The 26,856-nt window shown below is 42.5% G+C and overlaps 2 protein-coding genes across 2 annotated transcripts; both read left to right on the plus strand.

Moving 5' to 3' along the window:
• Positions 1-4,392: 4,392 nt before the first annotated feature.
• On the plus strand, positions 4,393-11,417 carry CA7 (carbonic anhydrase 7). The gene is made up of 7 exons (XM_074157916.1): positions 4,393-4,432; positions 6,428-6,625; positions 9,215-9,333; positions 9,631-9,726; positions 9,972-10,034; positions 10,853-11,008; positions 11,295-11,417. The coding sequence occupies exons 1-7, from the start codon at positions 4,393-4,395 to the stop codon at positions 11,415-11,417; spliced, it is 795 nt and encodes a 264-aa protein (XP_074014017.1).
• Positions 11,418-21,002: 9,585 nt separating this feature from the next.
• Positions 21,003-26,357, plus strand: PDP2 (pyruvate dehydrogenase phosphatase catalytic subunit 2). The gene is made up of 2 exons (XM_074158082.1): positions 21,003-21,039; positions 24,243-26,357. The coding sequence occupies exon 2, from the start codon at positions 24,299-24,301 to the stop codon at positions 25,901-25,903; it is 1,605 nt and encodes a 534-aa protein (XP_074014183.1). The 5' UTR covers positions 21,003-21,039; positions 24,243-24,298; the 3' UTR covers positions 25,904-26,357.
• Positions 26,358-26,856: the final 499 nt, after the last annotated feature.

Below are 26,856 nucleotides of genomic sequence, written 5' to 3' on the forward strand. Positions count from 1 at the left end.
GCGGCCGGTGCGCAGGCGCGGGAGGGCGCGACGCATGCGTATGGGCGGGGCCGGCGAGAAGCCCCGCCCCCCGGGGGGTGTGGCCTGCGGCGGTGCGTCATGACGGTGGCTCCCGTGCGCCGTTGGGGCAGTAAGCCCGGCAGAGCCTGCGGGGGAGGCCGCCCCGCGGGTGGGTGCGGGCCGTGCCGGGAGAGCGCGCGGGGCCGGGGGAAACTTTCACGGCGGTGAAATCATAGAATCATAGAATCATAGAATGGCTAGAGTTGGAAAGGACCTTAAAGATCATCTAGTTCCAACCCCCCTGCCATGGGCAGGGACACCTCTCACTAGAGCAGGTTGCTTAAAGCCCCATCCAGCCTGGCCTTGAACACTTCCAGGGATGGGGCATCCACAACTTCCCTGGGCAACCTGGGCCAGTGCCTCACCACCCTCACTGTAAAGAATTTCTTCCTTATATCTAATCTAAATCTCTTCTCTTCCAATTTAAAACCATTGCCCCTTGTCCTGTCACCACTCTTCCTGACAAAGAGTCCCTCTTCAGCTCTTCTGTAGGCTCCCTTCAGGTATTGATAGGCTGTTATAAGGTCTCCCCGGAGTCTTCTCTTCTCCAGGCTGAAAATCCCGAAGTCTGAGCACGAAAAGCCGTGCGCGCCCTTCCGGGTGACTGGCAGCCCATAAAGAGGCTTTACGGTACCCCTTGCTGCAGTAAATGTCACAGCGCCGTTATAACCCCGTGGTTTATGCCCCGCAGGTGAGGCCGCAGTACGCACCGCGCTTCCTCCTTTGTTTCCCCACGGGCAGCCTCTCCCACACAGTTCACTTTTTCCCAGGCTGTGTGTTTGCCCTGTCGCCGTAAATCCTCCCTCCTGCTGACACCTGGGGGCCTGGTGTGCTCTCCGAGGGAGTGTTGTATGAAACCCAAAGCGCCTCCCCATTCTCGCTCTCTGCTACAATGACACGCTTTCAACTGCACAAACCCTAAATCACAAGAATTATTATTTCAGGCTTGGTTCCAAAACACTGTCCCCATTTCTGCCGTAAAGCAGCCAAATGTGTGAAGCTTCAAAAGTCAGAAGACCTGTAATAATAAAAAATGGCATGTGAAGGCTGGGAAACTCCTAGGAGCCTGGCACCCCCTTCCTCTTCTCCGGCCCCTCCTTCCCAGGAATGTTCCACATTAATTCCTTCTTCCTTCTTGGCCTTCCCAGCCCATATTTCATTTGAGTTTTTCTCTCGCAAAATTGTCAATTAATTTTATGCGTGTCCTTTTTGTCCTTTTCAATCCCTTCTTCACTCAGGCACCCTTTCCCCCCACCCCCTTATGGCAGGAAGAGATTCCCAGTACATGAATGCTGAGCTCCCTCCCTTAGAACTCCCATGAATCTCCCGAGGCAGCTGTGGGAGAAGGATTACCGCTTTCACTGCGTGCACCGGAATCCCAATATACAGTCACGGCGTTTCTGTGTTTGCAAAGAGACGTTTGAGAATAAAAAAATGTGACATTTCTATTGTCAATCAACAAGTGTAAGCAGTCATTTCATAAATAAAATACTAAAAAATGAAAAAAAAAAAAGTCTGGAATGATTCTTCTTCTTGATGTTTAGTGTTGGCAGTACACCCTCCTGCGTGTGTCTACCTTGCCAAGCGATTTTGTGCAGTTTCTAGATTCGTTACAGGTGATTTTCAGGCGCACAAACGGAAGAGATGCCACCTCAGTATCAGTGCCGCTTGGAAAGCGCCAGCACTAGTAACGGCAAGGTAAGAAGGGAGACGAGCCGCCGGGATAAACACGATACTCTCGCAAGAACGCGAGGTGCAGCAAGCGCTGGGGTGATGAATGTTTTAACATTCAGCCTGCTCCCACCTCTCGTACTTCAAAGGCTCTCCAGTGAGCGGCCTCTTCCCAAACTGGCTGTATTTCTGCCACGTTTTTGTTAATGGGCAGTGACACATCACACACACTCATATGCTTTCAATAAAAACACACACGACGCCTCGCTCAGTGTGTGTTGCCGTTATTAAAGATGCTCAGCAAAGATAACCGCCAAGTTACTTAAGAAAATACACTTCGAGTGCCATTTAGCCAGCACCTTGGAACCAAAGTCTTTCATTTTATGTCTCCTGAAAGGCAGCTCTGCCCTCCACGGTGACACAGTAACACATCCCCAAAGCATTACCCTCACGTGACACCATCTCCTTGTGCAAATCCCTCCAATGACTCCGGGTCTGGGTTATAGACACAACGTCCCTTAGAGATTCAAAAACCCAATTTCCTCAAACCTGCAAAGCTTAACACATTCAACTTCTACTTGGCATTCCAATCTTACTTGGAGCTTTCTAACCATAACGCTTGGTTCGTATATAGCAATTTTAATAAAGAGAACTCAAATCAGAAAGAGAGTTATTCCATATCTAGGGACAGGAAAATGGAAGCGTTTGTTGTTAGTTCAGTTTCACAGCGTAGTGACAGGTTCAGAGGAAGAACCCATGTATTTGTGTGAGGCTGCAGTGCTGGTCACTCATCAGGACTGTCAGAGAGGAACAAAACCATAAATATGGAGACTGAGGAAGATAGAATTATTTTTTACAGAAGCTTGAAACGTTTTGCTGTACTGGATGGAGCTACATTTTTCTGCCATTCCCTGCTAAGCAGACACTTCTGAGATGCAGTCAAAGCCCGTGAGAAATTTGTGGAAATCATGATTACTTCACTTGAACTCAGCACTGGAGAAATCCACCCTGTGAGCACCTACCCTGTCACTCCCCCTTTTCACGTTTCCTAAATCCAAGCATTTTAACCTCCATTTTGTGGAGCCCACTTCCTGCCACATCTTCAGCAGGTTCTCCCTTGTCTCAGAGGTCCTCCCAGGCTCTGCCGTTGCAGCCCACGTGTAGGCATCTATGTGTTCTGAATGTAAGCAGATAAAAGCTGCAGTGGTGAATGGTGTCAAATGCCGGTAGGCATTGGGCCACTTCGATGGCACTGTGCCCGGCGAGCAAGATCTGGGCCTCAGTGTTTAAGTTTCTCTTAAAAGCAGTTTCTCAGTGTTCTCTGTCTCACATACAGTTTTCCCCAATCTGTAGTCTGCTTTTTTAATATACAAAATTCCTCTTCCATTTCTTCTTTTTGCTGCTAAGTTGGGTTTTTTTGTACTTTTCCCCACGGTCTAGAACAGCTTTCCTGACCGTTTGCATCTGGCTGACTGTCTACACCTGGCTCCCCTGCCTACAAACACAGCACACAGCCACATGAGAGTAAGAACCAGAGCATCACAACTTCACCAAAGCAGCACAACTTTTAAAAGGAAATTAATCCTTACAAGGCAGTACCACAATATAAAAGTTGCATAAAATGCTTCCTTTGATTTTTTTTTTTCCTTCCATTTTCTTGATTGCATAATAGGAGAATCCCTATTTCTGTGCTGTTGCCTTTGTGAAAATCAATACATCTATAAAATGTAGCCTTGACAGATGGCATTTCCTCAGATCTAACAAAATTACTACCGAGGAGCCATTTTTCTTGCCTCAAAGACAGCTTAAGACATTTTCCAGCTGCAGGTTTGGTATCTCGTTGTAGCCTCTTCACGGGTTTAGCAGAGTGTTGGCAACTACTGGACCATACCATGTAACTGAGGCTTCCCAGAGCAGCTCCTTCCTTTAGTCTGTTGTGTCCTGTTCCCTCATATAACCACACTGTTATTTTTGTCTTTTTAAAAAGTTTCTTTAGAGTTACAAAGGAAAAAACAAAAAAAAAACCAAACAAACAAAAACCCAGATTGCCAATCGAGCCTTAATTGGTGTGATTTTTACCTTGTTTAAAAGTAGCACCAGTAATTTTTTTCTGAGATGAGAACGTTCTCCACCTCATCTAAGCACGGATTCTGAAGTCTTAGTTAGAAATCAGGTGGAAACATCATTTTTTGCTGCTGGAGAGAGCGTTTATGAAAAGCGAGGCAGTAAGCAGGTGATGTTTCCCCCTGCCTAAGAACATAAAGGCGAGAAGGGCAGTTCTGTTGCAACCTGCACGTCCTGATGCTCAGAGCAGGTTACGGCTCTCCTTCCTTGCGGTGTAGAACGGGAAAATACTACTACTTTTCCCTCAATTTGATGCCCGTGCCGTGTGGACAGTCTTGATGCCTCCCTAAGTCCTGGGACTTCATTTACTTCAGTTTTACATTTTCCTTCTCGTGTTAGGAAACAGAGGGAGCAGGAGTAGGAAAGTCGGGAGCAGAAAAGTTGGGAGCAGGAGCAGGGTCCTGCGGGACCCGCCGTGGCTGCTCTGTATCTTTAAGGGGCCGATCCTGCCCCACGGAGAGCCGCTATAAAGGCAGGTAAGCGGCAGCGCCCGAGCCGGCAGTGGGAGCCGGAGCAGCGCAGGGGCAGCCCCCGGGGATGACCGGCCACCGCAGCTGGGGCTACGGGCGGGATGACGGTAGGTACCGGCAGTTCCGTGCTGTATCTCTCTAGCTTTCTCTCCAGAACCTGTGCCTGAGCCCTGCAGAGCTGCCCGCATTTCTATGTCTGCCAGCATCCAGTATGTACAGCAGCTAATTAATTAGTTTATTGATAATAAATAGCACCCAGAAAGCAGCACCAAAAGATGCCTAAACTTATGCCTGCTGCCTTTCGCTATTGGAATCGATGCTCCAAAACTGAGGAAGCAGCACTGGGGTTTTTTTTTTTCAGGCTGCAGACATTACAGATGGGTCCCTTTCCAAAAAGCCGTTATGAAAAAGATTAACTGTGTCTCTCTCTCTCCAAAAGCATTTCTTTTAAGTAAAGAAGATTTAGTAGAGCAGTAATAGATCTTCTGCTCCTATGCAGCTGTTGAAATGTGATATCTAGGCTTCCATAGAGTGAATAAAATAAAGTGTATGTTATGTATTTCTAGAATCTCAATAAATTGTATAGATCAGTATCAGAGATCTCTTACAGAACAACTCATGCTTTCTGGTTTGACAGTTTTTAATTTAGTCATCCTCCTTTGCTTCCCACCTACAAGAGCATGTGTCACACAGAGTGAAGCTGCTGAAAGATTCCTACAATAGTGTTTTCTAGCACCCGTCTTCTGTATGGAAAGGATGCCTGAGGGACTGCCCTTGTCCAACAAGACAATCTTTTGCTTAACCTTCAGGAGTCTCTCTACTGACAGCAGTTATTTTACCTGCTGAGTGTCCAACAAGGGTCTTCTGCATAACCTTCAGGAGCCAGCCCCTCTCTTACCAGTAATTATTTCAGTTTCTACAAGTCCAAAAGCAAGTTTGGATGTTTATTTAGTTTTTAAGTGAGGCTGGTTAGTGCTAGGAGGTAGTGTTACGTGTTTGGCATATAGGTAGTTGTAGTAAACTCATGGTATGCTCTTACCAACCTCATAAGAGATACTATATTGCCGAAGCTTGTGTAACAGCATTTAAATCCTAAATCTGCTTTAAAGGCAGGCTGAGAGAAGATATTTTTTAAGTTTAGCTCTTCAGAAAATGTCACAGGCAAGTAAGAGTATAATAGAACACTGCTTTTGTTACATAAATTCAAGGAGGGTTAATACCTGTGCTTGATTTAAAAAAGCTTCCACTTGTGAAAGAAAGTGAGAATGCTGCAATTAAAAATGTGCTTCTTGGCAAATCTTCAAGTAAAATTGTTACTGTTAATACTTTCTGAACATAAGCAGTAGAAGAATTTAATTGCTTCTTGCATTACCATACCAAAGTAGAAAAAGAAGTGGTATGAGTAAGTCTTTGATACAGATAACCTTATCTCAAACAGCATAAGAATGTTCCAGCTCTGGCAGCAGAGAGCAGTGTTATTAAATTGGTCTTTCTCCGCACTCTATTGGGGTCAGGAAGTCCAAAAATGTAAATTTTCAGACTGTACCCTTCACTCGGAGTACAGAGATACCGTAATGGGCATGAGTGAAGAATGAAGCTGCCTCAAAGATTTACTGCAGTCATAAAATAGTTTTAAAAATAACTGCATAGTCAGTAGCTAAGAGATTGAGTCATCCGCATCTCATGTGAATCACCAGAGCTTTACGCTATCTTTCTCAGGAAGAATTTCTTTGGGGGGGGGGGGTGTAGGTGTGCATGCAATGGTGTTTACACCGGCACCCACCTCGGAAGGTCTTCAGAGACCATAGTAACATAATTATAAATTCCACAGAAAATTAGTGGCACAAGTAATTGAAGGTGCAGCCGTCTGTGGATGCGCTGTGATTTCCTCAGTGTTTTGTACAAGATACCTGAATCCCCCCATCTTGTCGCAGGCTGTTTGTGCTAATAAAAACACACCAGCTTAGAATTTAAGTGAATGTCTCGGATATCAAACTTTTAAGTCACTCCCGCTCAGCAAGCTTTACTTCAAGCCTCATGAAAACCTATTTTGTGCATAGTAGGAAGAAACTAATGGCGCTTTCCTTTCTTTCCTTTTGAAGGACCTTCAGAGTGGCACAAATCTTATCCTATTGCCCAGGGGAACCGCCAGTCACCTATTGATATTGTTTCTGCAAGAGCAGTGTATGACCCTAATCTGAAGCCGCTTATCATCTCCTACGAATCATGTACATCTCTCAACATCTCCAACAACGGCCACTCGGTGATGGTGGAGTTTGAAGATGCTGATGACAAGACAGGTGAGACTCACACACAGCAAACTAACTCGGAATACCGCTTTGTGACTTAGTGAGGGAAACAATTAAGTGCATCCTGTATAGTATATTTTACAATGTATAATTTCAGTTTAGAACAAGGCATATAAACAGAGCCCTTTATATTTTTTTTGTCTTCTTGTGCCTCATATTTCTTGTATTCACTGGAGTCTCTAGCAATGCAATATTGCACAGCAGAACGCTGTTTCTGCATTAGGAAAAGCTCTTGCATCAGGAAAATCAGAAGTTTGGGGTTTAGTGCTTCTGTTTTAAATGAGGATTATCACTTTTGCTAGACAGGGAAATGCATCTCTCCAGCACTCCTAGACCACATCCAGCATGCACAGTAGTTATGTACGTTCCTCTCTGCCCTCTTTCTGCGGTCATCCAAATGAGAGATGCCAACACACACGCCAGCTCGGCCTGGCTCACTGCCCGGCTTCCATCCACGGGGATGGGGAAGAGAAGAGGACACTCGGAGATCAGGTGTACAGCCTAGTCATAACCATGGTCCGCTACACCAACCTGTATCTGGACCAGTCACTGTCACCTTGCATCGTTTTCTGCTTTCCTCCCTGCCTCAGAGCACTTCAGTTTGTTCAGAAACTATAAAATCTTCAACTAATCCTGAGTTGGCAGCAGCTTGTGGATGTTGGACTATCTGCAGTTGTATATTATTCTTGTCTCAGCTCTTGGCAGGGAATATAAATGCTTTAAGTGATTGATTACTTCTGTTAATTCTACTTCCTTAGTAGACCTTGCTTTTACATCTGGGGGTAGGGAAAGAGCATTCAATGATGAAGTAGCTGATAAATGGAAATAGTGCACTTAGAAAAACAACTACTCAACAATTTTTTTTAAACCTATCAGCTGATTTCATCTTCCATTCAATAAGCACATCTTCAAGTGCTTATTGACTAGAGCTAAACAGGGTATCTTAGATACTCAAAACAAGTCACTTTTTCCATCAAGTGACTTGTCTGTGCTGGTGCCCCTTTGAAATAAGGGCTGGGGGTTAAAATTCCAGCCACTTTGTTTTAAAAAATTTCTCATATGGAATGAAGCTAAGAAACTGCCCAAATGAATGGTCAGGTTTTCAAGCATCTTTACTGAATTTGAAGAGAAGACTTGCATTTTCCAAGATCTTACTACACAGATCCATTAAGCATGTCACTCCGCAAAGAGAATTTGTAAAATATATCTGGAAGTATTATCTTAGCTTGCGAATGACTTCCGTGCCATTTGAAGCTGAACTATATCTACATAAGTGAACTTTATCCAGCTTTAGAAGTTTAAGAACATCATTTAGAGAGAGAGACTCTGGGCACATGCAGGAATGAAGACTTCTGCCCTTTCTACACTAAGCACATGCCTTTCTTTAATCACGCTTCCGAGGCAGAAGACTGCTAGGAGTGGAAAACAGTTTAAAGTGTTTTTAGTTGTGTTGAAGTAGATCTAGTGACTCACAGCTCTGCCTAAATGGCAGAACAGAATTTTGACAGTACCCCATCACAGCTAGATCTCTTAAAATAATGTTTGAGGCAGGTGATGCATGCCATTGCTAAGTTCAGAAAAAAACATACTAGGAGGTACTTATATTCTTAATTAATACTCAAATCTTTGCTTTGGTAAGGCCAGTTTCCTGCATAAAGGCCAGCTGGAACTATGCACATGAGGTAGCACTGTGCAAGCCCCAGCTTTAAATTTTTTTAATAAAATGTTATGGGCTACACTGAGGACAAGTGCTTTATAGCTACTAAATGTAATTTTAATTTTCTTAATATAAGACTTTGATCAGCTCTTCATGTCTGTTGGACAAAACTTATTTGATTTAGTGCCATATAAAATTACAGGAGGATCACTGATGCTGTTGATAAAGTATCTTCTATAGGTGGCATCTTAAACATTTGCCTATTCTTAAGTGTTATTTCTAAATGATGTATGAAGCTTCTCTGTGGCATTTCCTCACCTTTATGAGGTGATTTGAGATTCTGAATGGTGTCATGTAAAGTGCGAGCTATTGTATTACTTCTTTTAGGGGCTCAGGTATTTAAAGGAAACAATATAGATAACCTCCACATGAAGGAAAGACACTCTAAAGAGGAAGTACTTAGCTGAATTGTCTACCTGATGCTCAGGGTACCTATACTCTTGCACAAAATCTCAAGTAGCACCATCAAAAATACTTTAGGTACATGAGTTTCAAATTGTGATTTTTTTTTTTTTTTAATATTCAACTTGAATTTATTGTGTTTTAACAAGAAGGGCATAACCGTAACAAAGCTACCACATTTTATGTCAAATATACTCATTCAAAAAAGCTACAAAATTCTGTGCAAGTAGCCACTCAATGCTTTTAATTTAAATTTTTACAGGAATTTGGGTGCTTTCCATAAAGACTCCAACCCTTCTAAATGTCTGGATGATGCATATCTTTGATATTGGCAACTGGGAGACGCTGCTGGCTTGTTTTCCACTACTGTGCCAACAGTGGTTATTTTTTTACTAACAGGAAGCTATAAAGTTAGAATCCTTAAGCTTTTTCCTCCTTTTTTTTTTTTTCCCCCTGCCTAGCAATCAGTGGTGGCCCTTTTGAGAATCCTTTTCGGCTGAAGCAGTTTCACTTTCACTGGGGGACAAAGCACAGCCAGGGATCAGAACATACAATTGATGGCAAACCCTTTCCATGTGAGGTAATGATGGGATTGATTCATGCAAATGCTGTTGAGTGAAGGTGCTGAAGGCGGGTCACAGGTTAATGCCTGATTTATTTCAAATTAAGACTGATATACAGAAACTCTGCTTAGTGTCTGTCCATGCTTATGGATGGGTCCAAAAGACTGAACTTTCTCATCTTTCCAAAGATGCCTTTGGAGCAAAACCTACATTCTGTTATAAATGACCATTAGTGCCTGTTCACATGAGACAACCTATGTTCACAGCTTCCATCACTAATTTGTTTAATTCTTATTTGTTATTTTTCTTTAAAGCTCCACTTAGTTCACTGGAATGCCAGAAAATATGCAACATTTGGAGAAGCAGCAGCAGCTCCAGATGGCCTGGCAGTAGTTGGTGTTTTCTTGGAGGTAAGAATCACAAAAATAGCATGTTTACATGATGAAAAGCATTATGCTGTCAAGTGTTTGAGAACCAAGCCACGTATTTAAGAAATGCTTAAGGAAAACAGATGACTTATTGGTAGCGGTAACTCATTGCAAATTGCTGTTAAACTTACTAAAGTAGGAATGTTGAGATTCAGATAAGAAAACAACACCTAATCAAAGCACAATTACAGTAACTCTTATCTAACCTTTCTATTCCATTCTTTTAGATTGGGAAAGAACATGCCAAAATGAACAGACTCACTGATGCTTTGTACATGGTAAAATTTAAAGTAAGGCTTATGCTATTTAAATCTAATTGTTTCTGGGATAGCCTTTAAAAACCAAGCTTATGTACATGTTTGAGGCAAAAAACTGGAAAATCACCCACCACAAATCCTCCCATCATTAGAAGATCCCTGTAGTTGTATTCTCCTCTTCCCCTCCTATGGCAGTGCTGACCCCACTGGTCATTCAGAGGTTCTACCTTTCCCAGAGAATCTAACATCACAAGCTCCATAACCCTTCAGGCTCTTACACTCAGCAAAATAACCCTTTCCTATTGAGCCTGGCCTTGAACAAGCCACAGCTGACTGTTTTTGCAGTGGTACCTGAAGGTGGTCTTCAACCAGATGAAGATCGGTATCTGCCGCACTTTAAGTGTGGACTGATTGGACCACTACAAATGTTATCCTTTCTGGATTTACACGAGGGTAATGCATTCTACAGCATACATAAGTTCCAATATGCAAAATAAACTATATCTAATACTTGAGTGGGCATATTACTACTTGCTCCTCTGCATATGCTTGTGAAGGAGAGAAAATGCAGGCAGTATGTAGGCTGCATACACACTAAACAATAATCTGATGTCTAAGTGATCTCTTCCACTTGCAGGAAAGAAATAGTTATCCCTCAGCTGAGTGATGGACGGTCTGCAAGTTGCCATGCTGCTTTCAGATAACTGTTGTTATCAGGCAGCCAAACCTTTATAGACTTTTCCCCTACTTTTTAATATTACTTTAGCATTTTTTATGTTTCAAAAAGAGTTCTTTAACCTGCACTTAAGAGTAAAAAGATCAATTTCAAGTATCAATTCTTTTCCCCCCAGGGAACAAAAGCTCCATTTAGAAGCTTCAACCCCAAATGTCTCCTGCCTTTGAGCCTAGATTATTGGACATACCTTGGTTCTTTGACAACACCACCCCTGAATGAGAGCGTAACATGGATAGTGCTGAAAGAACCCATCAGAATTTCTGAGAAACAGGTAAACTTCTGATACTCTCCCAGTTCTTGTGGGATTCAACACTGGATAAACAGGTAGTGGCTGTTTTGATTTGCAGTGGGGCTGTTAAAAGACCATTATCCTGTGAATAATGAGCCTGTTCAATAATCAGGGCTCCTGTTTTTTCTGTTGCTACTCTACAAGATCCTTGCTTGAACCCAGTCTATTAACAGAGTAAAATGTACTGAATACTTTCCTCTGGTCCTCTCTTAAAAACGTTACTGCTTAGGAGGGCAATCAATATTTATTTTGTCACTTGAATTTACAGCTGGAGAAGTTCCGCATGCTGCTCTTCACCAGTGAGGAAGACCAGAGGATCCAAATGGTGAATAATTTTCGCCCCCCTCAGCCTCTTAAGGGGAGGGTAGTTCGAGCTTCCTTCAAGGCCTGAAGAAAACTGATACTGGCCCTGAGATATCCAAGAGCTTCCACATCTGAGATACTATACACAGGAAAGCTGGTCTTCATATCACTCATAGAACACACAAGATAGCCATTTCCATGAACACTCTACTTTGAGGGGAACAATCTTTTGGATTTTATATTTTATTTGAATTGCTCATTCTTTTGAGAAATGGGATCTTTTTAACTAGCACTTCTAATATAAGGGATAGCTGAGTGAATGGGAGTGTTCTCCAAAATCTGAAACTCTAAAAATTAAGATGAAATTAAAATCCCACTTAATATAAAATGGGAAATTATGTAGTGATCTACTAGTACTGATGGCCACAACTTCTAATAGTCTCATTTAATACATGTTGAAACAGTAGTCAAGAATTCTGCAAAAATTGGACTTAAATTTTCCTTACTGATCTCTTGTCTGATTTAAAGATTGCTTTCACTGTATTCTTGCTGTCTGTTGACACATACTGTGCACCTGAGGAGCACTAGTATGAAAATTACATATATATTTTACTGTTCTGAAGTTATATTTTATAACTAATTTAAAATAGCAATGAAAATGCTGTGAAATGCTGTGTCTAAGAGCAGGCCATTTTGTTGCACAGTGTTGTGCAGACATCTGTTCTTTTAGCCCATGCAGCACACAACTGTGATGCCCTTGTGAATTTTGTGGGGAAAAAAAAACCCAAACCATCTATAGCAATTCAGGTATGTGTGTTGTGGTTCTCGATTGTTCAGATTCTACCTCAGTTAAGTGATTTGCTCTGCAATACGACCTCCTTTATTGTCTGCCCTGAAGAAAGCAGCTACTGTTTTTGTATGGACCTAAGATGGGCAGACCTTGACTGCACTGACTGCATTGCTGCACAAACATCCCCTTGCCGTGGCAGGCTGTCGGGGATATACTCCCTGCAGGTACCAGGTTTCATCAGGCCCGAGTCCTTTTACTTCTTCAGAAGAAAGTTAAAGCCATGTATTAGTAATCCTGCTTCTGCTTAGTGACAAACTGCAGGCTTGTGTCTCCGGTACTAAATACAGTCACGTTATCTGTAACTGCCCACAGCCTATTTTCAGTTACTTTTAATTCTGGGCTTCAAATGTTCTACTTCAGCAGTTTCTATCTGGACTATACAGATGTTTATCAATTCTCATCATCTTGGAGGGAGGAATCATCAAAGATGTACAATGTAAAGGAAAGCAGGGGGGGAAAAGGGGAAGAACCGCTACTATGGGCTGTTCCCCCTTTTCAGACTGGGAGAAAGACACTAGATGTGAAGCACAGTAAAAGGAATGGAAGACTAGAATCCAGACCTAACTCTTCTACAGTTTTCCTGCAACACTGACCTAAAACTTCCTGTTCCTCAGTTTCCTCTTATATAAAAGGAGGGTAATACTGACCTACCTCACAGGGATGTTGTGAGGGCTAATTCAGCATTGCTTTAGATGTGAGATTCTTACATGGCAGATGCTAAAGGAGATGGAAAATCATTAAAAAATGCAATGTTTTTAGCTATTATGAATGTAATTTTGCTAGTAATGCAAACTGATATTGCAGAAAATCTATTTAATGTATCTTAATTTCTTAACAAATTAAATAAATAAGACTTTACAATCAAGTGTGCATCCTTGTCTCTTTTTTTTTTTTTAATAGACCTACCTCTCCCTAATTACACCACTGTTTTTCTTGGACTTTCATTAACAGAAATACTGTTTGATATCTTCAACTGATGCTTCTACTTTAGATTGAGGAATTATTTGATTGTTTACCTTCAGATCGATGGAAACCTTGGTTATGCTATAGTAGAATAATCTAAGTACAACGAAGAGTTATCCCTCCTAAGTTTCTGGACTTCAAGTTAAGCCTTGCCTAGTTTAAAAACTTTTTAGTCTATATTATAGTTATTCCCATCATCTAGGACTAACAGTTTCTACTTCAGCTTAATCCTTTGACTCAGGAAATTCTGACATCTTTTGTGCACCATGAATGGCTTCTTGCCCAATCAAATTGTTGTCACAAATCTTATGTACCTCTTAAAAAATTAAAACCTACATGAAGAGACTAATTTTTAAATGTGAAAAGCCTTTCAAAAGAACATCACAGGTTTGATAGCCTAAATTCATGTCATTAGGGGTAAATTAAAGTACTTTCTTGATTAAAATTTAACCAGTATTACTTACCATACATAACTTAAGCTACTAAAGTACTGCTGTATTAGTACACACGTTCACAGAGCAGGTCACTGACCATTATTTTCAGTGTTTTCTCTCATTCTGGGCACGTAAGTAGGTTACTGCTCACTGAGCGCCTCACAAAAGGTAAAGAGAGCTTGCGTAGCAAGACTGTCCAGTTTTTCCCCAGTTACAACCACTCAGTCTAGTAAAATGAAAATCTTATCCACAGAATATGTCCATTCTGTGACCTTGAACACAGCACTTAAGCTTCTTTAAGGGTGGTTTACCCACGGACAACAGAAGGATAATGTTTAGCTCACAAGGTTATTGTAAAAGCTTAGCTATTGTAAAGAGCTTTAAATGCTGAATCCCCCAACGTGTTCGGTTCTTGGGAGAAACTGAACTACACCTTCCTTCAGAAATAAATTTTGTCTTATTTCCATGGTTTGTTTTTGTTGTTTTTTTTTCATTTGTTGGATTAAACATCATCTAGTTTTACCACTACTGTCAAATATTATACGAAATAGTGAATTTTATTGTATATTCAATGAATAATGCAATCAGCCTGATGAAGGTGCAGTATTCAGTAGATTAAAATTTGCTGTACTGTCTTTTCCCTGTAACTGAAAATATAGTCCACTAGAAAAACATAGCAAAAATAATAACAATAAAACTAGTAATTTTAAGTATTTTCTTGGGGAAAAATGTTATTTTTCAGAAGGGGTAGCATGAATTGCTTCAGTGAGGATTCCTTCTCATTTATCAAAATTCTCCTAGTAATAATATTCTGGGGTACAAGGAACCATATTAATTTGCATTCCTTATACAGATTCTTGACTTGTTAATATATGGGTTGAAATACAGTTAACTTGAGAGCTTTATAGCGAGAACTCCTTTATTTCTTTTGCCAACGTTATTTTATCTTGTTATCCATGAGATGAGGATAATCAAACCCAAGGACTGTGAACTATATCAAGGTCATTCAAATTCTAGAACATGTGCTATCCTTCTCTTCTATCGACTATGTTGAAGGAAAAATAGCAGTTGAATCTAACTACTCCAGCAAGACTTAGCTTAACTCGTAATAGGATGACAGTTGTCATGATTGAGAGAATATGAGGCTTTATATTTAGGACAGTGACTGTAGCTGCACAGCTGTAAAAGCTAGACTAAAAATGCCATCTAGTGGCTGGCTGTTTCTATTTTTCCGTTTCTTACCACAACGCTCAAAACAATTTTAAGGCCAATTCAGTCAAAATGCAACAGATAAGAGCATTTAGCTTTGACAATAACTATTTTTAAAGGTATGGGTGAGTGTAATTGAAATCCCTGTGCTGGTCTACATGCACAGTCATTGAAATTCCTTTATCAGATAAAAATCAATCTTACAAAATAAACTCAATAAATCCGTTACAAATTTTTTTTGTTCCTCTTTTCACTGATAGAATGGAGATATCCTCTGCCTGGTAAACTGCACTCTATCTTAACTTTTTAAATTTAATAGCTATAGTTAAGGTGTTAAGGTTCAACTTAGGATTTTCTCCCATTATCTGCAAACAGATTTTTAGGTGGTTTCAGTGATAGAGTTGATATGATCATTTATAATGATAAATTTCATGATGAGTGTAAATTAACCCAAATATAAGCATCAGGGGAAAAGTCTGGAAGGTACCTTGTCACCAGATGGTGCTTTTGGTGGCGTTCAAAGGTCAGAAAGATAAAAATGGGAGCATTTCAGGAAAAAAGAGCCGAGATAAGCCTGAAAAAAATGAGATGTTATCTTACACCTCAGATTGGCTGTTTGCCTCTCTGAATTCCTTGTGCATGCAAAAGTGACCATTCTGTAAAGACACTATTGAAGCATGTTGCTCTACACTGCCTGTAAGAGTGGGGGTCTCATGTTTCTTCTCACCCTGAGGAAACTACAGTGTACTGATGAAACTGGACTGACTGGGACAGAATAGTGCCAGTTTGCATGGCTGTGAGGCAGAGAACGTTTATACCTCTAATGTTCCACTTATACTGCTACTTGCATTACATTTGAATTCTAGTAACATTTCAGCCAGGTTGTGACCAGTAACATAGTAATGCAAACCATCATTTTGTTTCATTTCATGTTAATATAGTGCATTATTAAATGCAGCAATTCAGGAGTTAACTCAGCCTGTTCATCTCTTGGAGGGGAAGAAGGTGGAAGGAGGAGAGAGAGGAAAGGAATATAATTATTTTTCTACACGTAAGCACTTCATACCAAGCCAGAAGACCTTCCTGCACTTGTAAGCTGTCCCCAAAAAGTTTAAACTCACTTTTACAGTGGTACAGAACCTTAACTGAATATGTATTTCACTTTAACCGGTTTGTAAGCAGCATCCGGTAAAGATCATGTATGTGGAGTTCAGATCCAATTACAGCAACTAGATAGGCCTTAAAGCAGTCCAATTACATTAATTTAAACTGGATCTTCAGTTTAACCCATCAACTTCACATACAGACATGCTGCTGAGCCTCTGCCGGGACAGCAGAGGTTAAATGAAGTTGGAGACTTGGAATGGCATTTTTCCTACACTTGTTCATTGTGTTTACCTCTGTTCATTGACTTTTCTTGCAGCTTGTTTGCTTTCCTAGCATTTGAATGTTTGTTTTAGATTATACAGGAAGATCAAAGACTGGAATTTGCTGTAACTAAACTAGGAAAATGCAATTGCTTTAACAGACCTAGAGGAAACCTATTTTTTCCAGTCTCATGGGTTTTTCTGTATTGGTTTCCTTTCGAAAAGCTGGTTAGCTACACTGTTGTGCTTTTTGTGCAGAGGCAAGTTCCGGCTCCATCTGTAATCTCTAAAATGGACCAGAAAGTCAGTTCATTCAAAGGAGCGACCTTCCTTTGCGTGATGGTCATTCCCAAGTTTCCAGAGGGTTTGGATCTATGGCTATTTTCTAATGTGTATCACTAGACTAAGTCTTTCCATTTCAGGACAACTTCTAGTGAACTACGTTTCTTTGCATTTAAATTGTGTTTGTTACTAGTCAACTTTTTGGAAAAGGATTACTTATTTATTAAAAATATTATTCTGATTTTTAACTTGCTTTTTTAGGAACATCAGACTTATTTGATGATTCTGTTCTTTGTGTGTCCCCATAACAAGAAATGTTTACAAAGCATGAGGAGTCCCACACCTTTAATGAATATCAATTAGTGTAAAGTAATCCATCGTAGCACCTGCAGTGAAGGCAGCGGTAACTGATGGGCATCTGCTTGCAGCTTGTGGAAGCAGAAGCTGTGTATCTTGCACCAAATTAGCCACAGCCAATTACCCAAACAAACAAGGGGAGAGGAAAAAAAAAAGTAATGTTCCATGGGAACAGAGGAAACCCCAAATAGTACAGTACCAGTGTAAGGAAAGTCAGATAGAAAACTTTAAGTTAGTCACAGAATTAGTCTCCTTTTATCAAAGGGCACGAAAAATTAGAAACTGCTGTTCTTCTACCTCCTGGATACATTCCAGCTGTTTCTTAATGTCAGTGAAAGACCTCATCATCCCAAACTGTCAGAGCTACACCAAGTATTAAGTGATGCATACAACTGTCATCTTTTGCCTCCTAAATTTTTCAGTTTTTCTAGACAGTGTTGGATTTTCAGAGAGAAAGGGTGACACAATGCTGTTAGGAGTCCAGATGCTGCAGAACCACAATTATCCAAGCTTCAGTTAACTAGAATTCTTTCAGCAACACAGATGCTCCCAGAGTTGAGTTGGCTGCTGCTCTTTTCAAAGTAGAATGCTAAGTGCTAAAAGCCTCAAGCAAATTTTATGGTCTGTGGGACACCTCCCTGTACTCCCTCCCAAGAAATCAGTTTTTCTTATCAGTTTTGCAGACATCTGCCTCCAGTTCTGTGTATGGAAATACTCACAGTGCAAATATTCTCTGTTACCACTGAATAATCCAGGTACTTCTGTATTAACTAACTTGAGTTACTCCCAGTATGTAAGATTGTGCATCTTCTATTATACTTGATTAATTTTGGGGTAACAAATGTCTAAAATTCAGATCAGACTTCTGAAATATGTCTGTTTTGCAAGGGCCACACAAAGTCATTTACTTCTGTCTTTGTCAACAGATTTTGGGAATTGATGAAGTAGAACAAATGCAATTGTTTCTGTGATGGTGTCAGCATCTTCAGTATATTGTAATTGTAGTTATTCTCAGACCATTCTTAACACTTTGCTAAGAAATTTGGTATAGCTAAGATAATCAGTAACAACAGTCATTTTGCCTTAATATTATGATCATCACAGAATCTAAAATTAAATCAAGGCATAGAAGATCACAAAATAGTAAACCCAAGCTTATTTCAAGTCCCTGTGAGCAATGGGAGGTATGCAATATGAGCAGAAATAAAGAACTTTGTTAATATTTTGGTAATCCCCCCAAATGCATCTCCCCTTCCTTCAGTCTTAGAACCATAATTCTCCCATAAGCATCCAATAAGTGATATCATAACTCCAAAAGTTTGCTAAGATACATGACAGGAGAAGCAGGAAGCACTGGCTTTCCCATCCTTGGTATACCACATCCAGAAACATGCAGCCTAAGGATCCAGGTTCAGGTGTCAGTCATTCGAACCACCCGAGGGCAGATGCAAGAAGTAGCAGTCCCCTTCCCCATGCCACATTTGTCCCCTGTCCCTACATTTGATCTAACAATCACAGGAAGCTGGATCACAACTCCGCCTGAAAAATCATTATTTTGTCAGATCTGACTACAGCCTGACTTGCTGCAGGGTCATGTGATAGCTGAATCTGACACAAGGGCTGGGTTCTGGGAGAGAATTGGACTATATCTCTAAACAGCATCCAGTAATGACATCAAATTCAACATACAGTGAAACTAATTAAGTTTCTTTCATAGTCTCACACTTCTCCATTCATACTAACACACAGGTTGGCGGTCTGACTTAAGGAATGTACTCCTGGCAGGATTTGTCCGCTTAGCAACTCCTGAGGTAGTAACTTCGGGTCAGACGTAAGGATGCCACGTGCTTGAGTGGCCTCGTTGCAACCTGTCTCACGCAATGGCCTTTCTCAAGCTGACCTTTCAGCCTCAAATAAAGCTTTTCCTTTATCTGAAGCCTACTGAAGTCTGCTGAAACTGTCATTGACTTTATTGGGAGCTGGATCACTGCCTAAACAAGCAACACAGAAAAAGGCACAAAAATGTATTTGTAAAGAAAATTAGAATTGCTGACTGTACGAGTTAACAGATAAAATTACACCTTGAAAAAATCTAAATATAGCATTTGCTACATTTTAACCTGCCACTGCACCTTAATTCAACACCCTGGGAATTACACTCATTTGCTTATACATACTGGTAAGAACTTTCTCCTGGCACCAGACGTTTGATATTGAACTTGAGCTCACCTATAAACAGACAAGTCAAAACCAAATCTGAAATTTTATTTAAAGAAACTTGAGTCATAATTTTTTCAAAGCAAATTAACAAGATAGAGCACTATGGCAACCAAGCCACTGTTGCCACAGAAATTTGCCATTTTAACTAAATATTCCTGAAGGCAAAAGTACTGCAAACCTGAGCAATACTGTTTTTTCCCTCAAATCATATAAAAGAGTAGCACTTCTACTTTTTTAAACTTTAATTATATATCAGTCTGGTTCACTCAATTCAACTAATATCCAGTTCTGTCAAGTACTCGATATTAATACTGAAAACCATTGAGTTTCTTGGGAGCCTTCAGTGTGGTATTCCTGCTTGTGCTTAGAAAATACAAAATGAAAGCAGCACCTTCTTCTGCACGACTGTTAATTGTTTCACCTTCATTTACGCATTTCCTAAATCACTTCAGCTTATGCATATGAGTTTATGAAATTACTGCACGAACATGTGAGCAGTAAGTAATAGCTTTCAGCTGAAGAGGAGATTTTAAACCTGCTGGGAGCACAGGAAACTCAGAGCAGCTGAGTTAGCTTTCAGGCTGCTGTATAAGCTTCTATCGCTGTTGTAAATGCTGAATAAAAAATTGGTAGGTCAGAACAAAAAGTGCTTTGAGACCCAAAACCTACCATATGTATACCTGAGCAGTGGAGCAACACAGAAAGATGCAGGTAAGGGCTGCTGTGGGTGACCTTTCAGTTCAGTAGATTTGTCAGACAAATAAAACAACTACATCAAACTTATGATAATTGTTTTCAAGTGTGCTAAAATATTGTCCTGAAATTTTTCTTTAAGGTGACCTTCTATCTTTATTTTTTTCCCTTGGTTTGGGCTTCCCATTTGACATGAAACTGTGTTTCCTTGCATTACTAAAAACAAGAAACAAATGAAAGCTCAGACTCACGAAGATGAGTGCACATCCTTCCACTCCAGAGAACCTGGGAACACATTTGTCTCATCTGGGATATCTGCAACACATTATTTAAATGAAAAAAATGCTTCAGTACAAGAAGCCAGCAGAACGAATGCTGCACTGGTAACATCAAAGCCTCTTGTGAGCCTCTGTTTTTGCAAAATCACTATTACAGGTTAAACCAATGACTAATTAGTAACTAATACATAATATGCAATAACTACTGATTAACCACTGTGCACTTTGGGCCCATTCCTTGTCTTGTTACGTGGTATAAAAACACCCAGTAGAAATTTTAACCAAGACAAGCAGACATATGAAACTAAAAAAAAATAGGGACCCAGCAAAATGAGCCTTTAATTTTTGTTCTCCACAATTTATATGGCCTGTCATTTTCAAAACGGCTTTGTGATTTTGAGCATCATCAGCTGGTGGTCTCAGCACTGAGAACTGTATCTAAAAAAACACAAAACAAAGAAATAAAAACCTTAAGGACCCTACCTCAAGAGAACAGCGTTTTTTGAACTTTATTAATGGAAAAAAAAAAACAACACATTGTTGGCGCACTTTTTCCTAACACATCTCATCTGCTCGCTGTTATTGCTCGCGTTATTATCCCGCTCTGAAGCGGGCAGGGAGCTGAGCAGTGCCGGGGCCTCCCTCACCACCTCACCGGCGCTGACTGGCGGCCAAAACCGGGGTGATGGGAGGCTCTGGGGGTCGTTCCTTGCCCCTCCGGGGCCAGTTTTACCTCAGCACTCCGCAGCTGTGCCCGAACTCGCCGTCGGGCGAGCCGCGGCGGGCGCTGAGTGGAACATGGCGGGGGGGTCGCGCGGAGGCGGCCCCAGCGTCGCTCCCGCCCCGCCGCATCCTGACAGGAACCCTCGCGGGGGGCGGGTCGTCGAAGGGCGGGTCTGGCGTTGGCGACCGCTGGTTGGGCGGTGGCGGGCGCCTGTTGGGCGGTGGCGGGCGCTGGTTGGGCGGCGGAGCTGTCAGTCACAGCCCACAGCCCGCGCCGCTCCGGCCAGCCCGGAACCTGCAGGCGGCGGGGGTCGCGCGGCGGCTGCTGCGGCCGGTGGGTGCGGCGGGGCCGGGGGCGGGCGGGCGCCTCAGCAGTGGCAGCGGCCGTTCCGCCGGGGATGCTGCGGGGCAGAGGGAACGGGCTTGACGAGCCTGCCGAAGCGGAGGACGGAGCCGTCGGGGCGGGAAGGCTGTAGGGCGGCTCTGTGGGGAAAAGGCCGGTGGGGGTGGGGATGGGGGGGTGTGTGTGAGGGGAAGGGGCTGGGTGGGGCAGGGGCTGTATGCGTTGTGGGGGGTGTGTGGGGTCAGTCAGGGGTGCTGTGGGGCACGGTGTGGGGTCAGTCGGGGGGGTAGTGGGGTGTGTGGGCTCAGTGAGGGGTGGTGTGGGGCAGGGGCTGTGTGTGGGCTCAGTGAGGGGTGGTGTGGGGCAGGGGCTGTGTGTGGGCTCAGTGAGGGGTGGTGTGGGGCAGGGGCTGCGTGTGGGGCAGGGTGTGGGGTCAGTGAGAGCTGTATGTGGGGCAGGGTGTGGGGTCAATGAAGGCTGCGTGTAGGGCAGGGTGTGGGGTCGATGAGGGCTATGTGTGGGGCAGGGGCTGTGTGTGGGCTCAGTAAGGGGTGGTGCAGGATAGGGGTTGCGTGTGGGGCAGGGTGTGGGGTCAGTGAGAGCTGTATGTGGGGCAGGGTGTGGGGTCAATGAGGGCTATGTGTGGGGCAGGGGCTGCGTGTAGGGCAGGGTTTGGGGTCAGTCATGGATAGTGTGTGGCAGGGTCTTGGAGGGTAGTGGGGTAGGGGTTGGTATGTGTGGGATAACGGTTGGGTGTGTGGGCAGTGTGTGTGGGGGGAACATGGGGCTGTACGTGGGGAGTGTTGAGGGGGCTGTAATGCTAAATGTAATGGATATTTGTTATTTCATTGGTAAAAGCGGGCGTTCCTCTTCTGTGAACCCTCAGCACGTGCTCTGACTTCCCAGCAGCGAGGGGGCTGTGTTGTGGGGGCAGTCTGGGTTCCAGCGCTCACAGCCATTCACCTGATGAGGAAGTGCCGTGGTAGGTGTGCCGACCAGGGAGCCTGAGGTCTGCGCTGTTGGCTCTTGCATAATGCTCTTTAGCACACTGCTTTTATTAGCTCTGGCACCGCGTTTTACCACAGCTTGTGCTGGAGTGGCTAACGGGTGCAGGTAGGTGTCCTGGGCAGAAGCCGCAGAGCCTGCATGCTGCCCCTGGGTAGGAACCTGAGGATGTGGAAATTGTAGTTACAGGGCAGCAAGTAGGGGTGGTTCAGAAATGTGCTCCCAGACTGATCGATGCTACCTGACCTTGGGCAAACACATGTCTCAATGGTGTTAGGCAACTCTGCTGGTAGGAAAAAAAACCTACCACCTTGCTGTGTCTATCAGCCAGCTGATGCGAACAGGGTAAGTTTGTTTAAAGCAGTGTTTCTATCGGCTTTTTGAGTCAAGAACATGAAAGTTGTCATTGTTTCAATCTCATGTGGCTCAGGAGGGCAGGAAGAGAAAGAAGGAAAAACAGGATGGGGAATGGCCTGGGAAAGGTTGGCAAACACGAGGGCTTGTCTTGCACTGTTGATGCTTTTTGGGTTTAGCCGATGCTGGAGTTAGCGGTGTCAGCTGCCTTCCTGTTAGCTTTATTTCGGTTGTGTTCCCTCTGCTGTACAACAAAAGGTGTCGGTTTTGTTGGGAGATGCCAGTGACCCAGGAGACTGCAGGCGAGCCTCGAGCAATGAAAGCATTGCCTTTTCCATCTGCTCTCCTGGCACCAGCAGTACAATTATGCTGTGCCTTTGCCTCTCCTCAAAGGGTCCTCAGAATTCTAGTGCTGGGGTTGTCATTGGTGGGGGCTTGTCTACTCTTTTCTGTTGTTAAGCATGGGCAGTAAAATTCAGAAACGTTTTGTGACACATTGCTTTTGTTTTCCAAATGGGATTTCAGTAAAGTCCTTGGGTTCTATCAGTAGGCCTTTTTGTTTTGAGTAGTTCAAGTTTAGTTTTAGCTCCTGCTGATTTCTTAGAACAATTTTTATGCAACTGGTCAGGCTGGCTTTGTGTTATTTCTCATGAAATGCCCTTCTAAAAGAACTGTTGCAGTAGTATGTAGCATCTTCAGCCTGAGACCTAAAGCACGTAGTGCTACAGACCACTTGAAAGTGGTTCAGAGCTGAAAGAAAATGTTATTGTTCTAATTGGCTGCTAGCATGGTCTTTTGGGAGTAAGTGTTCTTGTGGTGCTACTATTCAGTTATTTCTGAAATCCATGGGGCAAAATTCTGTTGTGGAGTAAGCATCTGGTGGTACTTAGCAATTTCCCACAGCTTGAATACTTTATTTGAAGTAGGAGACAATATGGTGGAGCTCCTCCATGGCACCTGAGGAACTTCAACTGTTCACATGCCTTGGGTTTTTGCGCTGTTGGCAGCAGAGCTCTTCAGAGCTGCTTGTTCTAATTGCACTCCAAGTGAACAAGCCAAATTGTAAACCTGTAAAAGTTGTCAATGTAACTGTGCTAGAACTTTGACTGCATCAAAGTACACAATGCCATGGTAAATGCATTAATTAACCAGCAGTAGAACCTGCCTTCAGCTGCACAAAAAAACCTTTCATCTGCGTGAAGATTTGGTAAGACCTTGAAGGTAAAAAGAAGAGTTGAGCGTATAAACTGGAACAGAATTGGAAAGGCAGATTAGCTTGTTCTAGATGTGAGGATCCTGGCAGTTCATATCAATCATTAATTTGCCGCATCTTTCAGTTTTTTCCATAGGGTTTGAGTACTGATCTTATCTTGATTTTGGTATTTAGAGTGTATTAATACAGTTGTACTCTAGCAGGCTTTTTTTAAAGTTGTGCATTAATTGTCAGTAAAGTTCCTATTTTCTAACTCATTGAACCAGTTTGTTCTGTGTCATGTTAGATGAGGCTTTTCATTGAACAGTTTAAAATTACGTTTCTTGTAATGTTGGAATTTCTTCTTAGCCTTGCCACAATGGGGAAAAACATGCCTGGAAAATAAAAACTAGCTTTTCTGATGAGTTAACTGGAGAGGGGCAGTCATATCCTCAGCTAAATTCACCGAGGTTATAATTAACTGATGGAAATTGTATCACTTTTAAGATGACTCTATCTACAGGGGTCTTTTTCAGAAGAAGGTTCCAAATGTTCCTGTGAGCTCTAGACTTGCTTTTCTATTGCTGTATGGAAAGTTGCTTGTAAACCTACATTTTATACCTTTCCTATTCTTCTATTCCAGGCTGTAAGGACATTCTGTGTTACTGAAGGAAGGTGCTCTTATTTGTGTAGCGACTTATGATGTCAAGAACTGTATCGTCCTGGATCTTAACCTCAGCAAGAAACAGAATTGTTTTACAAGGAAAAGGACGTTTGTACTCCGTCTGTATCCCAAACAGAAACAAGATAAAATGGAAACTTGTTTTCTCCAAAACACGTCCCTGCCCTGCTGGGAGCTGTGGCTTAGACAATACTTTCTCCTCAAAAAAAGCATTCCGACACACTTCCACCGAAGAAGAACATTTCTCTTTCCAGTTGTCTCCATCGCAAATCAATGAAATACTCAGAGCCAGTGAATTATCCCATAAAATCCTGGATTTGAATGGTAAAAATACAAATTCCGTGTTGAGGTTTGAAAGTAACCAGTTGGCATCCAACGCCCCTATTGAAGACCGCAGAAGCGCAGCCACTTGCCTGCAGACCCAAGGGATGATGTTTGGGGTCTTTGATGGCCACGCGGGTTCTGCCTGTGCCCAGGCGGTGGGTGAGAGGCTCCTTCACTACATTGCGGTGTCTCTCATGTCTCGGCAAACCTTGGAGGAGATCGAGCTTGCTGTGGAGTGCATGAAACCTGTTCTGCCTATTCTGCAGTGGCACAAGCATCCAAATGATGTAGAGTATCGAGAAATAACTTCACAGTATTTTGAAAGCCTCCGGGTCTACTGGCAGCATTTGCTGGACCTAGACACTGAGCAAGGATTTAGTTTAGAAGAAGCCCTGATATGTGCATTCAAAAGGTTGGACTCAGACATATCACTGGAAGTTCAGGCTCCCCAGGAAAACGAATTGATGAGAAATATTGCCCTTCAAGTGGCTTTTTCTGGTGCAACAGCCTGTGTTGCTCACATTGACGGTGTTCACTTACATGTTGCAAATACTGGTGATTGCAGAGCAGTTCTAGGGGTTCATGAAGAAGATGGAACGTGGTCTACTCTCCCTCTAACCCGGGACCACAACGCCTTCGATGAATTTGAGATTAGAAGACTGAAGAGAGAACACCCTAGATCTGAGGAGAAAACCGTTTTTGTGAATGACAGGTTACTGGGGATTCTCATGCCCACCAGAGCTTTTGGAGACGTGCAATTAAAATGGAGTAAAGAATTGCAGCACAGCGTTCTCGAGAACAGCTCTGATGTTGAGGCTTTAAATATTTATCAGTATGTTCCTCCAAACTACCATACACCCCCTTATTTGACTGCGGAGCCTGAAGTCACATACCACAAATTAAGAAGCAAGGATAAGTTTCTGGTTATTGCTTCAGATGGACTGTGGGAGTTGCTGAGTAACGAGAAGGTTGTACAACTCGTCGCTGGACACCTTACAGAGCTCAGTGCGCAGAAACCACAGCTGGCCTTTGAGAAGCCGGTTAATTTGGGGTACATGCACAGCTTGTTACTGCAGAGGAAGAACAGAGGTGTTGCCTCACTTGACCAGAACGCAGCTACTCATTTAATACGGCACGCGATTGGAAGTAACGAGTATGGGGAGGTGGACCAGGAGAAACTTACTGCCATGCTGACGCTGCCCGAAGACCTTGCGAGAATGTATCGAGATGACATCACAGTTACTGTGGTGTATTTCAATCCAGAGACAATTGAGAATCACTACCGAAACAGTGACTAGCGACTCACGCTGCTGCCGTTCTGTGCCACTGGCCAACTTTGATACTGATACCGCTTTTCTCTGATAGTCCCGCTGTTTCCAGTGTTATGGTCTTGGAAGTTTCTAAGTCTTTTTGTTACTTACTAGTCTTGAAAATAACTTTCTAGGAGCGAATTTGGTGAAAGTTCCCTGGGTTTCCAGGTCTGCACACACTGAAGAAAAATGCTTTGATAGAAGTTGATTGACATGTAACTGAACTAAAATTGCTGAGCCAGTTCCGATTCCGTGGAACCACTGGTAAAACTTTCCAAATGGACAAATGAGACAAATTTCACCAAGGCTGGTACAATTTACTAGAGAGCTGGATAATACCTGTAGCTGCCTGGAGTGCAAGAAGGGCTCCGCTCCTGCAGAAAACGAGTAACATCCTATTGAAGCACTGTAATTGAATTAAATAAATAACTACCAAACCTTTATTTGATGTAACAGTGTCAGATACTTTAAGGAATTGCCTTTTATATGTGAAGACAGCACTACAGAAGGCTCTTCAGAGAGTCCTGGGGCTGTCAGACTTTTTTTTTTTCCTAATTCTTTTTTTTTTAAGCTGAGGAACAAAATCATATTTTCTTCCACAATTATTCTGAAATGTGAATGCACATTCTCTTAATTCGATGTGTGGGCTTAGTGTGGCAACTTACAGCTCAAACACACAGGAGGCACTTCAGGATTCCCTGTTTAGGAATTAACAGTACTAGACTTCAGCATTTAAGTGTGTGACTTGCTTAAAGAATATACCCGTTTGTTAAGTATTGATCTATGAGTGCTATGCATCAAATCCTCCAACTGTAACTTAAAGGAAGTTTGACAGATCAAGAAGTTCAAAAATTCACCTAAATCTAAATACAGCAAAAGAGAGAGCACCTTTCTCTTCGGTTTTAACTTAGAAGAGAGGAATAACAGTGCTGGTATTTCGC

Source organism: Numenius arquata, chromosome 13 (genome assembly GCF_964106895.1).
Source record: "Numenius arquata chromosome 13, bNumArq3.hap1.1, whole genome shotgun sequence".
Taxonomy (NCBI): domain Eukaryota; kingdom Metazoa; phylum Chordata; class Aves; order Charadriiformes; family Scolopacidae; genus Numenius; species Numenius arquata.

Bases quoted from the DNA above. Each gene is read 5' to 3' on its own strand.
- CA7 (XM_074157916.1), top strand. From the start codon at position 4,393: ATGACCGGCCACCGCAGCTGGGGCTACGGGCGGGATGACG. The intron at 9,727-9,971 runs GTAAGAATCACA...CCATTCTTTTAG, and splicing joins TAGTTGGTGTTTTCTTGGAG to ATTGGGAAAGAACATGCCAA. The intron at 10,035-10,852 runs GTAAGGCTTATG...TTTTCCCCCCAG, and splicing joins TGTACATGGTAAAATTTAAA to GGAACAAAAGCTCCATTTAG.
- PDP2 (XM_074158082.1), top strand. From the start codon at position 24,299: ATGATGTCAAGAACTGTATCGTCCTGGATCTTAACCTCAGCAAGAAAC.